Source organism: Esox lucius, chromosome 8 (assembly GCF_011004845.1).
Source record: "Esox lucius isolate fEsoLuc1 chromosome 8, fEsoLuc1.pri, whole genome shotgun sequence".
In the NCBI taxonomy this organism is placed as follows: Eukaryota; Metazoa; Chordata; class Actinopteri; order Esociformes; family Esocidae; genus Esox; species Esox lucius.
Window position 1 is genome coordinate 1,957,909 of NC_047576.1, and position 21,256 is coordinate 1,979,164.

The following is a 21,256-nucleotide window of genomic DNA, read 5'->3' on the forward strand; positions in this document are numbered from 1 at the left end:
ACGGCCGGTCACAGTCCACTGGTCAGGGAGCTCTGCCTCACAGTTCTGTCTGAGTTTGATAGAGATGAATTGGTCTGCTTTGTCGTTTGCCCTCCATTTTGTGTCAGTGAGTTGACAGACGGCAACTTAAAGTGCCAGCGCAATGCGGAAGAAAGAAGAAACAGCTCGGCCGCCAGGAAAGCCACATGCTGTTTCTCCACATTCTCTCTCCGTCACACGAGGTCCAGGACCTGTCCATCCATTTCTTCTCCCATCTTTCATTCCACTCCATCCTCCCTGCCAAGCTGTATTCTCATCCTCTTGGCTCGACGGGGAAATATGGTCCTTTAAGCTGGATCTGTCTATTTAGACTGGGGACTTGTTGCAAGTCTCCTGTCCACAAAGAGCTACTTCCAGCCGTCCCATCTGGCCTGTCTGCTAACACCTGCTACTTATGGGTACAGATGTACAGTATATGTCAAAGGTTTGGACACTTACCCATTCAGTTGGTCAGGTATGTGTCCAAATGCTGTGGTACATTGGCAATATTTCACAAACCCCAAAGATGCCCTACTGTTATCATAGTCCAGTTACCAAGGCCGTTAGAGTGAAGTGATGCTGTTACTCTTGTATTTAGTCTCATATAGAACGGCTTTCAGCCAATTAGCAGTCAGGATCCGAACCACCCCCTTTCTGATTTGAGTCAGAGCAGGGCGTTGATGGTTTAGTATTACGATGCATTTACGTGACATGGCAGCCATGTTGGCTCTCCGTGGGCTCTGTTGACTAACAGCAGTTCCCAGAGCCGTCTAACGTTGAAGCAATGAAAGGGCACGTTCAAATGTACTCACAAAGATGAGGTAAAGAGGTCAGTTTTGAGGGGATTAAAGAAGCATGCAGTTCCATTGGTTCCAGTTACCTCTTTTATGCATCTCTGGTGTCCTCTGAAAGTTGTGTGAACGGGGCTAAACTTTGGAGGAGGAAGTTGCACGGCAGCTTCCTGTGGGACACAAACTGTGGTGTTGTGAGTAGAAAGCAATCATCACCCTTAAAGTGTTATCTAAGTGTTGGGAACACAAAAGTGGACACCCGCATGCGTGCGCACACACACACACACACACACACACACACAGTGATGCAAGACTCTGCGTTTCTCATTCTTAAAAGTGAATTGCAGATGATTCAGCCTCTGAGTTGGATACACAAACACACATCTCCGTGTTTGTTTGGGTTAGGGCTGACGAGCGTTGATCGTCATGGTAACGCTCCAGGCTACGGCGTTATTATGTTGTCCATGCGGCGGCGTTGCCGGGGCTCCCGGCCCAGAGGAGCATAGTGTCATTTACCTTCCTGTTCCTATGGCGTGGCCGTATTGGGCTGAGCTGACGACAGGCCTCTCTGTTGTCGTACGCTGGACCTCGGTCGACGGGAGAGGCTGTGATCGGGAACCGAGAGGGACATGCTCACCGCCAGCGGGTCTGATTGCAGGTGCCTTTCGGTATTACTGGGTCTGATACTGCGCACTAAGACGGCCGCCAATGAGCCGGTGTCCTCCTTCTGGTAGCAGGTGTGAACGCGTCCGTATGCAATATGCATGCAAATGTGAGCGCTCTCTAACGATCTGTCCCAGGGACCTCTCACACGGCCTTCCTAACTGCTCGTTCTGGCTCAATAACTCCAAATGAATGTCAAATTAATCCAGTTTGTCTAGCGGCACTATTTCTGCTGTTTGTTTGTTTGGTTTGTGTCTGGTTGTCTGTGAGCCTCCAGAATGCCAGAATCTGTGCAGTCTTGCTCTAGTAACCTTGAAGGACACTTTTCTGTGGCTGCAGACCATAAGAGAGGCCATAGAGATGAATAGACATCTATGGCTTCTGTGAGAGCACAGGCAGCAACATTTATTGATACCTCCTGATCACATTTTTGGAGTCAGTTGCTATTACTTATTTGCTTGTCCTGCCCTCTCTCATTCTCTTCCCCTCTTTCATTTTCCTCTGGTTTTCCTCTATCTCTCACTCTCTCTGTCTCTCTGGATTTCCTCTATCTCTCACTCTCTCTGTCTCTCTGGTTTTCCTCTATCTCTCACTCTCTCTGTCTCTCTGGATTTCCTCTATCTCTCACTCTCTCTGTCTCTCTGGTTTTCCTCTATCTCTCACTCTCTCTGTCTCTCTGGATTTCCTCTATCTCTCACTCTCTCTGTCTCTCTGGTTTTCCTCTATCTCTCACTCTCTCTGTCTCTCTGGTTTTCCTCTATCTCTCACTCTCTCTGTCTCTCTGGTTTTCCTCTATCTCTCACTCTCTCTGTCTCTCTGGTTTTCCTCTATCTCTCACTCTCTCTGTCTCTCTGGTTTTCCTCTATCTCTCACTCTCTCTGTCTCTCTGGTTTTCCTCTATCTCTCACTCTCTCTGTCTCTCTTTGGTTTTTCTCTCTCTGGTATTCCCTTCCCTGTCTTCAGTATGTGAAGTGCTGTCATTAAACTTTGGGTACAAAGTAGGAAGATGAGGACAGTCAGTTTTTATTTCAGTTAGCCAGCGTTGGCCTGTCATTAATGGAGGACCTCATTAGTGGGTCTGTACCCCTCCCCTGGCCCCGTACCCCTCCCCTGGCCCCGTACCCCTCCCCTGGCCCCGTACCCCTCCCCAGGCCCCGTACCCCTCCCCAGGCCCCGTACCCCTCCCCAGGCCCCGTACCCCTCCCCTGGCCCCGTACCCCTCCCCAGGCCCTGTACCTCTCCCCTGTCATGTTGGACCTGGGACCAGGGGGTCCTGCATTACAGAGGCAGTAAAAGTTTAGATGGTTGCGTGGCGATGTTTTTAGCGCTCCCCAGTGTGCAACATTATGTGGTAATACTGAGTGACGTCGCCTCGGGACTGGTTTTATGTTTTCCAACAGTCATTTGACATAATTAGGATATGAAGTGATGTAGGCTATATGGCTCATTGGTTATAAGGCCTTGGAGGTCAGTCTTTGTTTTGGAGACATTTTGTACATTTTCTAAATATTTTTAATCTGATAATGATGCCATCTAAGCGTAACATTTATACCCTCCCTCCCTTTTGGGAATGGAAACTCTGCACAGTATCCATACAGATGCATTCTGGGACTTTTGCAAGTAACAAACCATTTCTCCCATTTTGGGCTGGATGTGTGAAATGTTGTTTATTTGTGAATAGCATATAAGTAGGATCACTGTACCTCATATCTCATACCTCTCATAGTTAGCCATGAAAAGCTGAAAGTGAGTGGTTTTGAGGATGGGGCCCATATTCACCCCATGACAACGCACAGTTCTCGCGTTCCCTGTTTCGGCCCGACTGCTCCGCTTTTGCCACCGGTGGCCAGAAATCCTAGAACGCTCTCTCTGTTTCATTGCAGAGAGAAACATTCATCTCCTGTTCCCTTGTCTTGTAACATTAGTGTCTTTCATCCATTCCTCTTGGTCCAGGTGACGTTTTTATGAAAGTCTCCAATCAGACCCTGGTAGCCAGACGCCTTTCTCTCTTTCATCCAACCCCCCCCCCCCCCATCTCTTTTATGTCTCAAGTGCTGACTAGATGAGAGGTAGTGTGTGGATATTGGGTGGGGGGTGGGGGCTACTTCTGGTTGTGGTTATTACTACCCCCCCCCCAACACCACCGCCAACACTTCTCCTTCCCGTACCCCCTCTCCATCTCGCCTCCTCTTGTTCTGCCTGTCTCTGAGACGCAGCGGGCCTGAAGAATGTTCCTGGTAATTGAACATAAGGCCTCTCAGCGTAGCTCAGGAAATAAAGCAGAAATGCAATACAGCGACCCGGGCAGAGCATATACACCGGTACAGAGGGAAAATTAGTTTTATTTTCATCTCTCTCCTTTTTCCCTGTTGTAGTTTGTCCTCTTTCCATTTCCCCTTCTCTCCTCTCTTTTCTCCCTACCTTCTTTTGCATCTTGTTTCTCTGTCTGATGTTGTTATTACTGTTCTTTAACCTACTGGATGGGATCAGAAGAGCAGACTTTAAAGTGCCCTGATCACCCTGCTCTGTGTTGAGCTTTATCAACCATCCAACCATCCTTATTACCTAATCATATCCATCTCCGTGGTCGTCATAATCAGCATCGCCTTTGGTTTGTTTTTCTTATTAGAAAAATTACCACTAACTGGTCCTGATCGTCATCACAAACACTGGGACCTTGGATAACTGTTTCAGCAGCTACTTCATTTGCTGGAGCTGCAATGCAAGTGGGGCAAGAAAGCTCCCACAGAGACAGGCAGTGTGTTGTGTGTCTGGGCAATGAGGGTACAGGAGGGCGGTACAATCCAGGCCTGGTAAACTGACTTAGTGCTTGTTCTAACGTCTTCTAATTACATACTAGCTGTCTTGACTACATTGAAGCTAATTAGAAATACAGAACTTTTAAATGGGTGCTTTCTTTCCTACCAACTTCATTTGGATTATTAGCCAAATTGCAAGCCTACCAGTGTGTTGTTGTAGCCTGTCTTTCTGATTTTAGCATTTTGGGCTTGTTTATGTAATGATAGACTTTAGCTTCTCTTCTTTAGATATTTTTCTCTCTCTCTGCTAGGGCTTGTTTACAATACGAGAGAATAAAACGCTAGACAGACTTATCTTGGTGTGGATAGTTATTTACAGCGGTTTGTGGCCATCGGTCACAAGAACATCAGGCGATATATATGCGCACTGCACAGAAAGTTGATACCGTTTCGACACATTTGTCTTCACACTTGCAAAACTCCGGGGGGCCTCTTTTGAAAATGTGGGGCATGCTAACATTGAAGGTGGCGTCTCGACTCCAGCTATCGACATCTGCAAGTTTACACGTCTCGAAAATGTAGTGTGATGTAAACGAGCCAATTTTAACTAATCTTAATGATAAGTAATAATAACTCAGTCTATTAATTCCTTCAGCATACAGTTCCTGTATAAATCTCCCGTTGAGTGTAACTTTATGGACATCATTGACAGTTTTAGCATATGATCCTAGCGTCTTTCAATGGCTAAAATTTCCAGCAAAGAGAACTGAAGGGTGAAGTTACCCCACAAAACCAGTTTCTCCTCTGTTTAGGATGTATTGACCAACACATTGAAGGCTTTGTCTGAATGTCACTGTCTGTCTTTAGTCCTCGGCTGAAACTAACTATATAATTGCCAATTAATGTAAGATCTATGCTTGAAAAGTTCTACTTGAGTTGTGGGTGTTTTAAGGACATGGTAACAATCTCTCTCCATCTCTCTGTCTTTATCCCTCCATCTCAGTGTAGGTGTCGTAAAGACATGGTAACAATCTCTCTCCATCTCTCTGTCTTTATCCCTCCATCTCAGTGTAGGTGTCGTAAAGACATGGTAACAATCTCTCTCCATCTCTCTGTCTTTATCCCTCCATCTCAGTGTACGTGTCGTAAGGACATGGTGAAGATCTCCATGGATGTGTTTGTTCGCTGCCTGCAGCCGGACCGGTATGAGCAGTGGAAGCAGGGCAAGGACGGCACGGTTCTGGACCACCAGCGACCCACCACCCTGACCAGCCCAGAGCTGGAGCACTGGAGGGCCAACCGGGTCACCTACCGGGAGAAACTCCTCCAGAGGTAGAGAGACGTGCAGACTGACTGCCCGACAAGACGAACATACAGACCTAGAGAGACATGTGGACATAAAGACCAAGAGAGACATGCAGACCTAGAGAGACATACAGACCTAGAGAGACATGCAGACCTAGAGAGACATGCGGACACACAGACCTAGAGAGACATGTGGACATACAGACCTAGAGAGACAAACAGACCTAGAGAGACATGGAGACATACAGACCTAGAGAGACATGCGGACACACAGACCTAGAGAGACATGGGGACATACAGACCTAGAGAGACCTAGAGAGACATACAGACCTAGAGAGACATGGAGACATACAGACCTAGAGAGACATACAGACCTAGAGAGACATGGGGACATACAGACCTAGAGAGACATGGAGACATACAGACCAGCTGACCTAGAGAGACATGGGGACATACAGACCTAGAGAGACATGGAGACATACAGACCAGCTGACCTAGAGAGACATGGGGACATACAGACCAGCTGACCTAGAGAGACATGCGGACCTAGAGAGACATGGGGACATACAGACCTAGAGAGACATACAGACCTAGAGAGACATGGGGACATACAGACCTAGAGAGACATGGAGACATACAGACTAGCTGACCTAGAGAGACATGGGGACATACAGACCAGCTGACCTAGAGAGACATGCGGACATACAGACCAGCTGACCTAGAGAGACATGCGGACATACAGACCAGCTGACCTAGAGAATCATGCGGACATACAGACCAGCTGACCTAGAGAGACATGCGGACATACAGACCAGCTGACCTAGAGAGACATGGGGACATCCAGACCAGCTGACCTAGAGAGACATGCGGACATCCAGACCAGCTGACCTAGAGAGACATGGGGACATCCAGACCAGCTGACCTAGAGAGACATGCGGACATACAGACCAGCTGACCTAGAGAGACATGGGGACATACAGACCAGCTGACCTAGAGAGATGAGACGTACAGTACGATTACTTCACAATTTGATTTTCTCAACTCATAACAGCACTTGGACTAACAAGGGCTAGAAAAGACTTGACTCTTTTGTCAAAATAGTTTTATTTTACTAACCTGTATTTAGTCAGGGGAATTTTTTTCATGAGAACAACTAACCCTAACCGATAACCCACGTGGTAGAATTATTTTGTTGTCATGCTCTGTTAGTAAACAATGCATATTCCAAAGTAGCGTCTCTCTGCTCGCTCACTCTTACCTTTCTCTATCATTCTCTCTCTATCCCTCCATCTCCTCCATCCTTCTATCTCCTCCATCCCTTTGTCTCCTCCATCCCTCCATCTCCAGGGCTTTACAGAAGAAGGATCAGCTGAGGCGTCTTAAGCTGGAGGAGGTCAAGGTGCTGGTGGAGGAGGGCCATGAGCTGGACGTCGTGGAGTACCAGCGCCAGGTGGAGGAGCGCGAGGCCCAGCGACGCCTAGAGAGGGAGGAGAGGATGGCCCGGGAGGCTCTGCAGACATTGGAGGCCATGGAAAGGGAGGACCAGGAGAGGCAGGACATGGTGGCAGCACAGGCCGCAGGAGGTGGGTGTTGGGTTGGCTGACTGGTCCGGGGTCAGTTTACTGTTTTTCCTCGTAAGTGGATTGCAGGTAGGGAATCCGTTCTTAGATCTGTATTGTGTCTGGGGTTGGATGTGTCTGGGGTTGGATGTGTCTGGGGTTGGATGTGTCTGGGGTTGGATGTGTCTGGGGTTGGATGTGCCGGGGGTTGGATGTGCCGGGGGTTGGATGTGTCTGGGGTTGGATGTGCCGGGGGTTGGATGTGCCGGGGGTTGGATGTGCCGGGGGTTGGATGTGCCGGGGGTTGGATGTGCCGGGGGTTGGATGTGCCGGGGGTTGGATGTGCCGGGGGTTGGATGTGCCGGGGGTTGGATGTGTCTGGGGTTGGATGTGTCTGGGGTTGGATGTGTCTCTGACATCCAGGTTAGATCTGGTTAATCCTAGAGACAGCCTGAACAACAAGGGATACATAGACAGAAAAGAATCACCTCTGAGTGGAAAGAAGACATTTTCTTAGGGTTCCACGGCTTTCACACATTGACTTGTATCCATATCTTTCGTAGTACAAGAGCCATGGCAGGCAGCCGACACCATAGATGAGAAAAAGAAGAAGAAGAAAAAGAAGAAGAAGAAACAGAAGGCCCTGGTCCCGGACCCGCCATCCCCCCTGCCCTTGTCTTTGCCTCCGGCACCACCGCCGACCAGTATGACCTCCTTCCAAGCAGCTTTTGAGAAGTTTGCAACGTTCAGTGTTTCCCTGACGCCAAACCAGGTGAGCAGTGCTGGAATGCTGGTTTTCCCTTCTCCTTCCAGAACGTACTGGAAGGTTCATCACTCAGGGTGAATTACCTCTCTGCTCAGGAGCACATTGACAGGTTGTTCTAAATGTATTGACTCCTTTTAGTTTAATGGCCCAGTGCTCTTGACCACTAGGCTGAAACAGTCGTGTCCAGCTGTCAAACGCTAAGGATATGAGTGTTTGGAGGTATCCTCGAAACATTTCACCACACATTGATATGCAACGTTCATCGAAGACACAGAACAGAGGGAAATAGGGGTCAGAAGCCGATAGGTCGGATTTGACCCCGTGTGAGACCGGGTTGTCAGTTCTAAGTGTTTGTGTCTGTGTGTTTGTGTATATGTGTGTGTTAATTCATTACATGTTTATCAGTGTTTTCACAGCATTAATCTAATTTCCAGTTGTCCACAGAATGTTCTTTGCAGACCTCTTTAGTGACCCTTAACCTGTTGATGACCTGTCATTGACCTTTGTGCCAGTCTCAGCAGTCGCCATCCTACTCCAAACAGCTGACGATGAGGATGGAGGTGAAGAAGAGTCGTCGCCACCCTCTCAGCAAGCCGCCGACACGATCCCCGCTGTCCATTGTCAAGAAACAGGAGACGTCTAGCGATGAAGGTTGGTCCCGAGGCTCGACGCGACAGTCGGTGGGGCTAGCTCATGATAGCCTGGTTCCAGGTCTGTTTGTGTTGTACGCAGTTGCCGCAGAACAAACTGTTGTGGGATGAGCAGGCTATTATCATCTTCACATTGTTTAGGATTACTCCAAACAAAACAAGATGTTCTGGAATAATGGATCGTGTTCTCCATCACTCCTCCCTGTCATCCTCTGTTCTTCTCTCTCTTTATTCACTGACTGATACACATTGATCCAGAGATCACGACTCCCAATTACCTGCTTTCAAAGTCACTTTGAGCTGCCTGGCAGCCTGGCAACAGACTCAGGCATGTCCCCCAGTTGGGGAGGGGAGGTGGGAGAGAGAGGGAGGAGTGAGAAGGTGGGGGGGGTGTAATCTTGTAAAAGGAGTGTGTTGTCTTTTGTGGATTCCTGTGGGCCTTGTCGGATGGGTTAGAGGCTGATACAGCTCGTTGTGTTTATATCCAGACCCAATGATCTGTGTGTGTGTGTGTGTGTGTGTGTGTGTGTGTGTGTGTGTGTGTGTGTGTGTGAACAGAGCTGTTATCCCCCGTGCCACTGGACGTCAGCGTGAAGAACGCCGGCCACTTGTGTCAGAACCGCCCCTCCAACTTCACTGCGGAGAAGGGTTTCAATGCCGCCGTGGCAACACTGGAGCCTTACTGCGCTATCTGCGCCCTGTTCTGCCCCTACACTCTGGTAAGACACCCCAGGGAGTTAATACCCTGTTCTGCCCCTACACTGGTGAGACACCCCAGGGAGTTAATACACTGTTCTGCCCCTACACTCTGGTGAGACACCCCAGGGAGTTAATACCCTGTTCTGCCCCTACACTCTGGTGAGACACCCCAGGGAGTTAATACACTGTTCTGCCCCTACACTCTGGTGAGACACCCCAGGGAGTTAATACCCTGTTCTGCCCCTACACTCTGGTAAGACACCCCAGGGAGTTAATACCCTGTTCTGCCCCTACACTCTGGTAAGACACCCCAGGGAGTTAATACCCTGTTCTGCCCCTACACTCTGGTAAGACACCCCAGGGAGTTAATACCCTGTTCTGCCCCTACACTCTGGTAAGACACCCCAGGGAGTTAATACCCTGTTCTGCCCCTACCCTCTGGTAAGACACCCCAGGGAGTTAATACCCTGTTCTGCCCCTACACTCTGGTAAGACACCCCAGGGAGTTAATACCCTGTTCTGCCCCTACACTCTGGTAAGACACCCCAGGGAGTTAATACCCTGTTCTGCCCCTACACTCTGGTAAGACACCCCAGGGAGTTAATAGTGAAACAAATCAATGTTTTGTAAAAGGAGGACAAGACAATATGACATGAATAATCAAGAACTTGGGAACACAAGGTTCTGTCTGCAAAATGCATGTTATTGAAATGAGTATTTTCCCCGGGTTTCAGAACAGTTTTGTAATGATGCTCTGTTTCATGACTCGATAAGAGTGTCATGTTAGCATACTTTTTAGTTCCATAGACCTCCGCTGTATGATGGGATTTCCAGTAGAACCTCCTATCTGGTTGTATAATCACTTCAGTCCTATCAGGCCTCCCAATGAGCCCCTGGATTCCTGACCTCTTTACCCCCGGTGTCATTCAGCCTCAGAAGGAGCACCTGTCAGATAGCCCCAGTGCCCCCGAGCACCCCAACATTCCCCGCTGTGGCAGCCGCACGCGCCCGCTGGTCCCGGAGATGTGCTTCAGCACCGGCGCGGGAACCTTGGAACCGCTGCCACCCAACTCCCAAATGGGCGACGACGGAACCAGCCTGCTTGTCTCCTGCTGCTGCTGCAGCCTGCAGGTCCACGCCAGTAAGTCGGCCGGCGGCTCAACACTGACATTCACAGCAGCTTTTATCAAGTAGCACGGTTTGTGCTCTGAACAACACAGCGACATCCTGCACAATTACATTCTGGTGACATGGCACCCGACAACTATATAGGGAGAGTTAAGAAGAAGAATAAACAAGCAAAAATATAGCCAGACAAAAAGAAAATAATTATAAAATAAAGCACAAATATACAGAACACTGTACACTAGCAGCAGTTTAAAATAAAAGAGTCCTGTAAACTAGTAGTAATCTGGGTAGTATTATTGAACATTTAGATATGGCAAGTATGGCGGTAATATACACAACACTGTACTATGACAACTATAGCAGCAATTGGTTATAAAAGAAAAGGAATATTCTAATGCCCATTAAAAGTACCTGAAAGGACATCAGAGCATCTGGAATATATGCCAGTCGGTTAGCCAATAGTTAATTTGCTCATGGTGATAAATATTTGAAATGTAGCCAGCACACGGTAGCATTATGCTAATCTCCCAGATGGGTGTGATTTATATCCCGTGCATCAAATTCTGGATTTTACAATTTCATGATCTTAAAGCTATATTTTCAATATTATCTGTAGTCTGTCGGGGTTCTAGTGTTGTTAGACAATGTTGTCACATACCTGATTAAATCTAATTTGGCATATCCGTTTCACACAGTAAGAAACATCAGGGTTATTCAACCCCTTGTCCTGGACGACCCAAAAACATCAGATATTTGCTTTTACTTGGTTGTTGATTTTAATCACTTGGTGTCCCAGATCTTAATCAGTCCCTTTTATTTTTTAAACCCGAGGTATTCTAACCATCCAGGATATTGGCAGGCATGGTGGATATGGTGGATATACCATGGTGGATATTGAGACCAGTTCATATACATTACCACTTGATAATATTACACATATTTTAGACTGTTGTGTTGAACAACAGCTGTCTTAAGACGAGGGATTCAAATAAGGATGAAAAGATGAGGCCGACAAACTTTGACGCTGTATTTACTTGACAAACTTTGACGCTGTATTTACTTGAGGATTTATTTCCCATTACATGTTTGCAGCCCCTCAGGCTCAAAGTGCCAGTCAAATTATGTGCCAGTCAAATTATGTGCCAGTCAAATTATGTGCCAGTCAAATTATGTGCCAGTCAAATTATGTGCCAGTCAAATTATGTGCCAGTCAAATTATGTGCCAGTCAAATTATGTGCCAGTCAAATTATGTGCCAGTCAAATTATGTGCCAGTCAAATTATTCTACCTAATTTGCTGCCACTCAGATGGAACTGCCTGATATTGTTGTGTTGATGCCCCTGTAAAACACTCGCCCTAAGGTAAATGGTTTGAAGCCCCTGTAAAACTGTCCCCTGAGGTAAATAGTTTGATGCCTCTGTTAAAACCGTTCCCCTGAGGTAAATACACTGCTCAAGAAAATTAAGGGAACAATTAAATCACACATCGGGTCTCGATGAACGAAATATATTAAAGATAAAAATCTGTGTAATTCATTAAGCACAAAACGATCAATGGAAACCAAAATTAGCAAAGAATTGAGGGCTGGTTTCAAACTCACACTGAAATCAAAGTAAACAATTTCCAACTTGTGTAAATTTCATCACGGCACCTCATAATTTGACTCTGTAGTGTGTATGGCCCCCATGTGCCTGTATGCATTGATGAGACGGCGGATGGTGTCCTGGGAGGATCTTCTCCCAGTCCTGGATCATGCCATCAGTGAGCTCTTGGACAGTCTGTGGCACCACTATGCGGCGTTGGATGCACTGATACATAACTTCCCAGAGGTTCTCAATTGGATTCAGGTCTGGGGAAGGTGAGGGCCAGTCAATGGCATCATCATCCTGGAACTGCCTACACACACTCATTGTCCTGCACCAGGAGGAACCCAGGGCCCACTGCACTACTGTAAAGTCTGACGATGGGTCTTAGGATTTCATCCCTGTACTTAACAGCAGTCAGGGTACCGTTGGCTAGCATGTGGAGGTCTGTGGGACCCATCAATAATGTCTCTCCAGACCATCACTGACCCACCGCCAAACCAGTCATGCTGGATGATGTTGCAGGCAGCATAACATTCACCACGGCATCTCCAGACTCTTTCACGTCTGTCACGTTCTCAATGTGAACCTGCTCTCATCTGCAAAGAGAATGAGGCACCAATGGCAGACCTGCCAATTCTGGTGTTCTCTGGAATGCCAATCAAGCTGCACGGTGCTGGGTAGTGAGCACAGTTCCTGCTAGAGGACGTCAGGCCCTGATGCCACCGTCATGGAGTCTGTTTCTGACAGTTTGGTCAGAATCATGCACACCAGTAGCCCACTGGAGGTCATTTTGTAGGGCTCTGGAAGTGCTCCTCCTGTTCCTCCCCGCACAAAGGAGCAGATACGGGTCCTGCTGCTGGGTTGATGCCCTTCTACATCCCTGTCCAGCTCTCCTCGTGTAACTGTCTCCTGGTATCTCCTCCATACTCTTGAGACTGTACTGGGAGACACCGCAAACATTCTTGCGATGGCACATTTGGATGTGGCATCTTGGAGGAGCTGGACTGCCTGTGCAACCTGGATGGGCTGCAGGTACCGCCTCATGCTACCAGTACTGACAAGGACACTAGTAAAACGCAAAACTGGAGAAGAATCGGTCAGAAAAGATAAGGAGAGAGCAATTGTCTGTGGCCACCACCTGCAAAGCCATTCCCTTTTTGGGGGTTGTCTTGCTGTTGCCTCTCCAGTGCACCTGTGACTTTGCACCAAAACAGGTGACATTGATTCCCAATTGCTTATGCTTCTTAACTGCCAGATTGATATCCCTGAAGTTTAACTGACTTTGTTGTTATACTGTGATGATTACATGTTCCCTTATTTTTTTTGAGCAGTTTAGTTTGGTGCCCCTCTAAAACTGTCCCCCTGAGGTCAATAATTTGGTGCCCTTCTAAAACTGTCCCCCTGAGGTAAAGTTTGTTGCCCCTGTGAAACTTTCCACTGAGGTTTATATAGTTGATTAACGCTTCTTTCTGCAGCCTGTCTTAAGCTGCGTAGCCAATTAGACTGGCTTTTCCAGACAGGTGGTGGGGGACCACACGCACTGGGACCGGTTAGCGACACAGTGCAGCCAGCTGATACCACTCGGATTGCCTCTGATTAGACACAGAGCACTTCTGTGTCAGGGGGATGTGACATCGCAGGGAATGTTGGCGGGAACCCGTCTGTAACCAACACAATCATAGAAATGGTGGGGTTTTGGGTTCCCCAGCACTGTCAGTATACAATGGATGCCTATTGTCTCCACTCATATCCTATTGTCATCTAATATTCTCCTTTGACATGGTGAATATGGGCAACTGTCTTTGTTAACCTGCTGCCAGCAAATTACTACAAATTGGAACCACTCCCAAGCGCTGGTTTGAATGAGGGGGTCATGGAGGTGTGGGCTTAGCACATACACACCTCCCTGGCAGCTGTCTCCGCTGGCCAGTTCTGGACACCCGGCCTTGTGTCGAGGTAGCTATCGGCCCTCGCCAGCTGTGGATGTCAGGTGAGGTCAGGGACGGACATGCTGTAGGGACCCAAACCTGGCCTTAAAACCACACACATGCACACAGAGAGGACTGAGGACTTGTAGAATCCGGAGGTGAGGGCGACAGAGCTTCAGAATGCCAGGACAGAATCTAGGCTCAGTCGATTCCCATGTCCCCTCGCTCCAGGGTGCATTAAATCTCCTTGACTGGGTTAAAAAAGACATAAAAAAATGTCCACAAGATGGATTGCTCTGGAAGTAGTTTATAGGCCAATGTAGTAAATGGTTCATGGACCCAACCACACAAAACACATATGAACTGGACGGGTGAAAATCGGGTTGTCTAGGACCATGTACAGCGGATATAAAAAGTCTACACACCCCTGTGAAAATGCTAGGTTTTATTGATGCAAAAGAATGAGACAAAGATAAATCATGTCAGTACTTTTTCCACTTTTAATGTGACCTATAATGTGAACAATTCAATTGAAAAACATTTAACTGAATTATTTTTAATTTTTTCTTTAATAGGGAAAAATGAAAAAGAAAAACCTTACAATAACCTGGTTGCATAACCTGGTAGTTTATTCCAATTGTGTGCCAGCGTAAGTGCTAAATGCAGCTTGACCATGTTTAGTTTGGACTCTGGGCTCTGTTAGCTGACCTGTGTTCATGGATCTAAGAGCCCTGCTCAGTTTAAATTCTTCAAACATATCGGAAATGTATTTGGGTCCTAAACCATTCAGAGATGTATAAACTAAAAGCACCACTTTAAAATCTATTCTGTAACTGACTGAAAACCAGGGCAAAGATTTAAAAATTGGAGTGATGTGCTCTGTTCTCTTGGTCCTGGTTAACATTCTAGCAGCAGCATTCTGAATAAGCTGCCGCTGTTTTACAGTATTTTTGGGGAGTCCAGTTTAGAGTCCATTACAGTAGTCAACCCTACTAGAGATAAAAGCATGGATGAGCTTCACTTTGTCTTTTGGGGACACCAAGCCCTTGATTCTGGCTATATTTTTAAGATGATAAAAAGCTGTTTTTGTGATCGCTTTGATATGACTATTAAATGTGAGGACTGAGTCTATCAGAACACCAAGATTACGCACTTGATCCCTGGTTTTAAGGGCCAGAGAATCCAGCTCTTTACTAATACTCTTATTTTTGTGGCCAAACAAAATAAACTCTGTTTTATCTTGGTTTAATTGTAGACACTTTTGGTTCATACAGGTATTTATGTGCTCAATACAGTGACAGTGAGTATTGAGCTGTTGTCATACGGTTCGAGAGCCATATATATTTGAGTATCATCGGCATAGCTGTGGTAGTTAATGTTGTTGTTCTGTAGAATTTGGCCCAGAGGTAGCATAAAGAGAGAGAACAGAAGCAGTCTGAGAACTGATCCCTGTGGAACTCTGCATGTCATAGCCACCCTATCAGATTCATGATTACCAATGGTGACAAAGTAACTCCAGCCATCTAGATAAGATCTGAACCAATTAAGGACTGTCCCGGAGATACTTTTTCAGCCTATCTAGGAGTGTTCTATGATCTACAGTGTCAAATGCTGCACTGAGATATAATTGAATCAGAAGTTTTATCGGAATCAGTATTCAGTTGTATATAATTTTAAACTTTTATCAGGGCGTTTCAGTGCTGTGGTGAAGTGCACTACTTTAGAGCACGGGGCTTATTCAAAAGGAGTGCACACTATAGAATAGGCTGCCATTTAGATGACAGCCTCTCCCTGATGGCAACACTCCAGAATGTTCCCTGCGTCTAAATCATTCCACCGCTTGTTCTTTATACCCGGAGATAGTTCACTTTTAAGGGCCATACAGCATCTGTCAAAGTGCAGCAATGTGAAATGACAGGGAGCTTGTTAACAGTGGTGTGTTTACGTGTGTGTGTGTGTTGTGTTTTTGAGTGTCTTCCGATGTTCGCTTAGTTAGTTCTGGTGTGTCTCATTCTGTGTTGATCGTTGGCTGCTCTGTTGGCAAACTGTTGTTGCATGATGGATAGCAACCCAAATGTAAAGATGTGTGTTCTGGGAAAATCTTTAAATAAGTAGCTTCCTTTGTGGAAGGTCACACACACTTGGGGCGTCCGGAGTTGTTAGAACTAAAGCGGGGCTCCCACCCCAGACAGGGAGGTTCATTAGCCCATCCAGAAGAGGAGCACTGGGCTAGCTAGGCACCAAGATTATTGATAAGAGGAACTGAAGCGTCGAGGGCTCCTGTCAAAAACAAACTGCCTCTCACCCCGCGACCCCCAGCCCCTTATCTCGCTGCGTCTTTGTTTTGGTGTGGAAGGTCATGTGTAGTTTAAATGCGCCCAAAGTGAACTGCTTCACAGCCTTAGCCAGCGCTTTTGGTGCCAATTAACAGAGAAATGCAGAGCAGCACTTAATATGTTGATGTGGGGATTGTAAGAAGAGGACAAGGACAATGTTCTTTCATTAAGACCCAGTCCATGGCTGATTAGGTTCTGTGCCAATACGAGTGTATGGCTGGACAGAAGATTAATCAGCTCTCTCTCTCTCTCTCTCTCTCTCTCTCTCTCTCTCTCTCTCTCTCTCTCTCTCTCTCTCCGCCCTTCCTCCTGCTCATCCCTCTCCCCCCGTCCATTCACTTTCTGACTACCCCCCACCCCTCTGCAGGTTGCTATGGCGTTAGGCCAGACACTACAAAGGGTAAACCATGGAAGTGTTCCCGATGTTCAGCAGTGGCCTGGACTGCGGTGAGTCTCCAGTGTCCACAACTATAAAACCCATTCCTAACCACATCATTGACCCCATCCAGATCCCAGCGTTGCCCTCTGTGCCCCCCCCCCCCCCCCCCCCCCCGTTGCCTAGACGACATCCTGATGTTCTCTCTGTGTTTCTTTGCCACAGGACTGCTGCCTTTGTAACCTACGAGGAGGTGCTCTGAAGATGACCACGGACAGCCGGTCAGTGTCCTTAGCATGCCGTCTCAATAACTCCGGCCACACTGTTTGTGAATGTGATGTGCATTACTGGTGTCATGTGGCCTTCTCCACCAGGTGGGTCCACGTGATCTGTGCCATCGCCGTGGCCGAGGCTCGCTTCGTCAACGCCATTGAGAGGGAGCCAGTGGATGTCAGCGCCATCCCTGAGAGCAGGAAGAGCCTGGTGAGTGGATGGACTCTGTGGTGTTCAGTAACTTCTGAATGGACGGGACCCATTTCCCGTTTCCATATTTGTTAAACCACTGGTGACGATAACTCACCTTGCGCTGTGCTCTGATGACCACCCGAGGCTAGCGTCTAGCGCTTTACATTTTGTCTTGTTGCATCACTTGCTGGTAGATGCCAGCTCTGGGCCAATCCCAAAGCAGTAGAAGAAATTGCCAGTAATAGTCAGCGAGTTGTGCATCAGTGCTGTTGTTGCTTGCTGTTTGGGGTTTCAGGCTGGGTATCTGTAAGTGCACTTTGTGACAGCTGCTGCTGTAGAAAGGGCTTTTTTTTTAATAAATGTGATGGATTTCATTGAACACTGGCATCAAACTGATCGTCTACACAGAGTTGCCTGCTGAGAAGTAGTCAGGGTGAACCAGTAATCGGAACCAGGTGCTAATTGCAGTCGCAGCACAAACCAAACGCCCACCCCTTCTGTACTACCCCTCTTCTCCAGCTCTGCTATATCACTATCCCTCTCTCTCCCCTATATCACTATCCCTCTCTCCCCTATATCATTATCCCTCTCTTTCTCTCCCCATATCATTATCCCTCTCTCTCTCCTCTATATCACTATTCCTCTCTCTCCCCTATATCACTATCCCTCTCTCCCCTATATCACTATTCCTCTCTCTCCCCTATATCACTATTCCTCTCTCTCCCCTATATCACTATTCCTCTCTCTCCCCTATATCACTATCCCTCTCTCCCCTATATCACTATCCCTCTCTCTCCCCTATATCATTATCCCTCTCTCTCTCCCCTATATCACTATTCCTCTCTCTCCCCTATATCACTATTCCTCTCTCTCCCCTATATCACTATCCCTCTCTCCCCTATATCACTATCCCTCTCTCTCCCCTATATCACTATCCCTCTCTCTCTCTCTCCCCATATCACTATCCCTCTCTCTCCCCTATATCATTATCCCTCTTTCTCCCCCATATCACTATCCCTCTCTCTCCCCTATATCATTATCCCTCTCTCTCCCCTATATCACTATCCCTCTCTCTCTCTCCCCATATCATTATCCCTCTCTCTCTCCCCCATATCACTATCCCTCTCTCTCCCCCATATCACTATCCCTCTCTCTCCCCTATATCATTATCCCTCTCTCTCCCCTATATCACTATCCCTCTCTCTCTCCCCATATCATTGTCCCTCTCTCTCCCCTATATCACTATCCCTCTCTCTCTCCCCATATCATTGTCCCTCTCTCTCCCCTATGTCATTATCCCTCTCTCTCTCCCCTATATCACTATCCCTCTCTCTCTCCCCCATATCATTATCCCTCTCTCCCCTATATCATTGTCCCTCTCTCTCCTCTATATCACTATCCCTCTCTCTCCTCTATATCACTATCCCTCTCTCTTTCACTGCCACTTAATCACTCACTGTGTCATTCTTTGTTGCACAATTTTGGTCCCCTCTCTCTCTCTTTCTCTCTCTCTCTCTCTCTCTCTCTCTTTCTTCCCAGACCCTCATCTTTGGCACCTGTCTCTCATTCTCTCTTATCTCTCTGTCACGCCTCTCTCCATCCTCTCTTCGCCCTCACCCATCTCTCTTTCTCTCCTGCTGTCTGTCACTCCGTTGGCTTCCCCCATCCCTCCCTACCCCCTCTTCCTGGAAGAATGGATGGATGGTGTATTTGCTAGCTGAGGAGGACGCTGGCAGAGGAGCTGAATAATAGATGCTGAAAGGAATGGCTGAATAATCAGGTGTCATTTCTCACTGCGCTAAATGAACTGCATTGATCCCGTGGGCAGGAGGCAATTTCCCATCGCTGGCGCCTTTGAATCCCTCCCCCCTTTATCTGTTGGTCTCAATCCCCCCCCACTTCATCTGAAGCGACTTCACAGTCAGCTGCACAACTACGGCAGAAGCATTGTCACAAATCTACAAATAATGTGCCCCCCCCCCCCCGGTATAATCTGTCAGAGGAAGTGAAGATCCTCTTTTGAATCATTCATTTCCGAGCGCTGTCAAATCGGGGTTTCCTCCACCTTTTTGAAAGGGCTGTGAAAAAGCCTGTCGCATCCTCCTAATGATTTAGATGGCTAATCCCAGCACTGTGTATTCTCCTGATTCATCAAGGCTACTGAGTCTCTCCAGGGGTTCTGGGACAGACGTTCTGACCAGGTGACTTGGGTTATTTAAGACTAGTGAACTGTGTAGCTGCCAATGACTGTATCAGAATATTCACCTCAACATTGTTAAGAATTCTTCTTTTTGAGATTTTATTTATTTATTTGCTAAGGTTTATTTGACAAGGGACCATGTACAATTAAAATGTAAATCACTGAAGAAAAACGATGCAGTGGCTTTACCCTAGCTGGCAAAGATTGAATAAAAAAAGGAGGGGGGGGGGGGGGCTTAACAATCAAATAAATAAATGTATGTTGACATCCATAAATCTCCCCCCTCCACTCTCCTGATGGGGTTGGTGCGGTTGGTGCAGCCTGCCTGATTCTGCACAGTGGAATATTAAATCAGGCCACGTGGGTCCAGGAAGCCGGAGCCCTACTGAGAGCTGTTGTACATCTTCACCGCTGACCCACAGGAGTCTAAAATGAAGTATTGACATTTTAATAAAGTATTTTTATTTTCCATCGATCTCCAGCAGGTCGCGGCGGACTGTATGTGATCTGTCAGGGAGCGAGTGAAAGATCGGAGAGGGGTGGAGTGGGGGGGCTGGGAGAGGGGAGGAGAGTGGGGAGGCTGGGAGAGGGGAGGAGAGTGGGGAGGCTGGGAGAGGGGAGGAGAGTGGGGAGGCTGGGAGAGTGGGGAGAGTGGGGAGGCTGGGAGAGGAAGGAGAGTGGGGAGGCTGGGAGAGGAAGGAGAGTGGGGAGGCTGGGAGAGGGGAGGAGAGTGGGGAGGCTGGGAGAGTGGGGAGGCTGGGAGAGGAAGGAGAGTGGGGAGGCTGGGAGAGGAAGGAGAGTGGGGTGGCTGGGAGAGGAAGGAGAGTGGGGTGGCTGGGAGAGTGGGGAGGCTGGGAGAGGAAGGAGAGAGGTGAGGCTGGGAGAGGGGTGAAGAGAGGTGAAATAGAGGGGGAGAAAGATGGGTGGAGAGGAAGGGGAGAGAGGGGGCAGGCTTGAAGAGGTGAGGTAGGGATATGGGGGTGAAGAGGTGAGGTAGGGATATGGGGGTGAAGAGGTGAGGTAGGGATGTGGGGGTGAAGAGGTGAGGTAGGGATGTGGGGGTGAAGAGGTGAGGTAGGGATATGGGGGTGAAGAGGTGAGGTAGGGAAAATAAAGAGTGTGTTTTTCTGTGGTAAATTAAAAAGAGTAGGAATGCCTTTAAAAAGGAAGAGAAATAAATAAAGGGGTGAATCTAGTTAGAAGATTAAACTTGAAAGTAGGGCAGAGTAATATAATGAACTCATTTGAATAATTAAAAAGTTTTTTTTTCTTCTATATATTCCAAATGCTTGTTGTTCTAATAATCAGGACCACGTAGCATTTTGGTGAGTTATCACAATTTCCCACCAAATTTCCCACAGTACTCAACAATAAAAGACTGGTGTTTTGCAGGTACTATTTAATGAAGCTCCCGTTTGAGGACCGTTTCTCAAACTAGACTCTCTAATGTATTTGTCCTCTTGCTCAGTTGGGCACCGGGGCCTCCCACTCCTCTTTATATTCTGGTGGAGCCAGTCTGAAGTAGTACACAGCGTTGTACGAGATCTTCAGTTCCTTGTCAGTTCCTCGCATGGAATTGCCTTCATTTCTCAGATTAACAATATTTAAAAAAATATGTATATTTCAGCAGTTGTTCATCAATCACCATGTGGGAGCAAATTAGACATGCAGCTTTTAAAAATAGTCGTCAAAAGCAGACAGGCTAGTGTGCCGTTTTAAACCAGACTCGACAGTGCTGTTAAAACCAGACATCAACAGCAGACAGGCTAGCGTGCTGTTAAAATCAAAACAATCAAACTATTTTACCTTGTTCCCAAGCAATTAGATCCACAGCATTATATGAAAAACATGTTATATAGGAAGATAAGCTGAGCACTCCTTGCTCCTGAGCTTGTGCTTAACTGATTGTTTATTATTTACATTGTGATTCACCATTGAGAGGAAACATCAGGCAAGGATCTAAGAAGCACCGAGAACCAATGAAGGGTGGATGGGAACTGTACGCTAAAGGGAGGATAAAGGATTCT

At 47.3% G+C, this 21,256-nt stretch overlaps 1 protein-coding gene across 2 annotated transcripts in view; it reads left to right on the forward strand.

Moving 5' to 3' along the window:
- kdm4b (lysine (K)-specific demethylase 4B) overlaps window positions 1–21,256 on the forward strand; it is a 66,036-nt gene that overhangs the window by 38,773 nt on the left and 6,007 nt on the right. The window contains exons 9-17 of one of the 2 annotated variants that reach the window (XM_010871254.5): window positions 5,367–5,563; window positions 6,884–7,119; window positions 7,659–7,867; window positions 8,374–8,512; window positions 9,070–9,230; window positions 10,141–10,351; window positions 16,556–16,635; window positions 16,790–16,845; window positions 16,939–17,047. In XM_010871254.5, the coding sequence (XP_010869556.2) occupies window positions 5,367–5,563; window positions 6,884–7,119; window positions 7,659–7,867; window positions 8,374–8,512; window positions 9,070–9,230; window positions 10,141–10,351; window positions 16,556–16,635; window positions 16,790–16,845; window positions 16,939–17,047 (1,398 nt within the window). The remainder of the gene's footprint in view (window positions 1–5,366; window positions 5,564–6,883; window positions 7,120–7,658; window positions 7,868–8,373; window positions 8,513–9,069; window positions 9,231–10,140; window positions 10,352–16,555; window positions 16,636–16,789; window positions 16,846–16,938; window positions 17,048–21,256) is intronic. The other variant, XM_010871255.5, reaches the window with a different exon arrangement.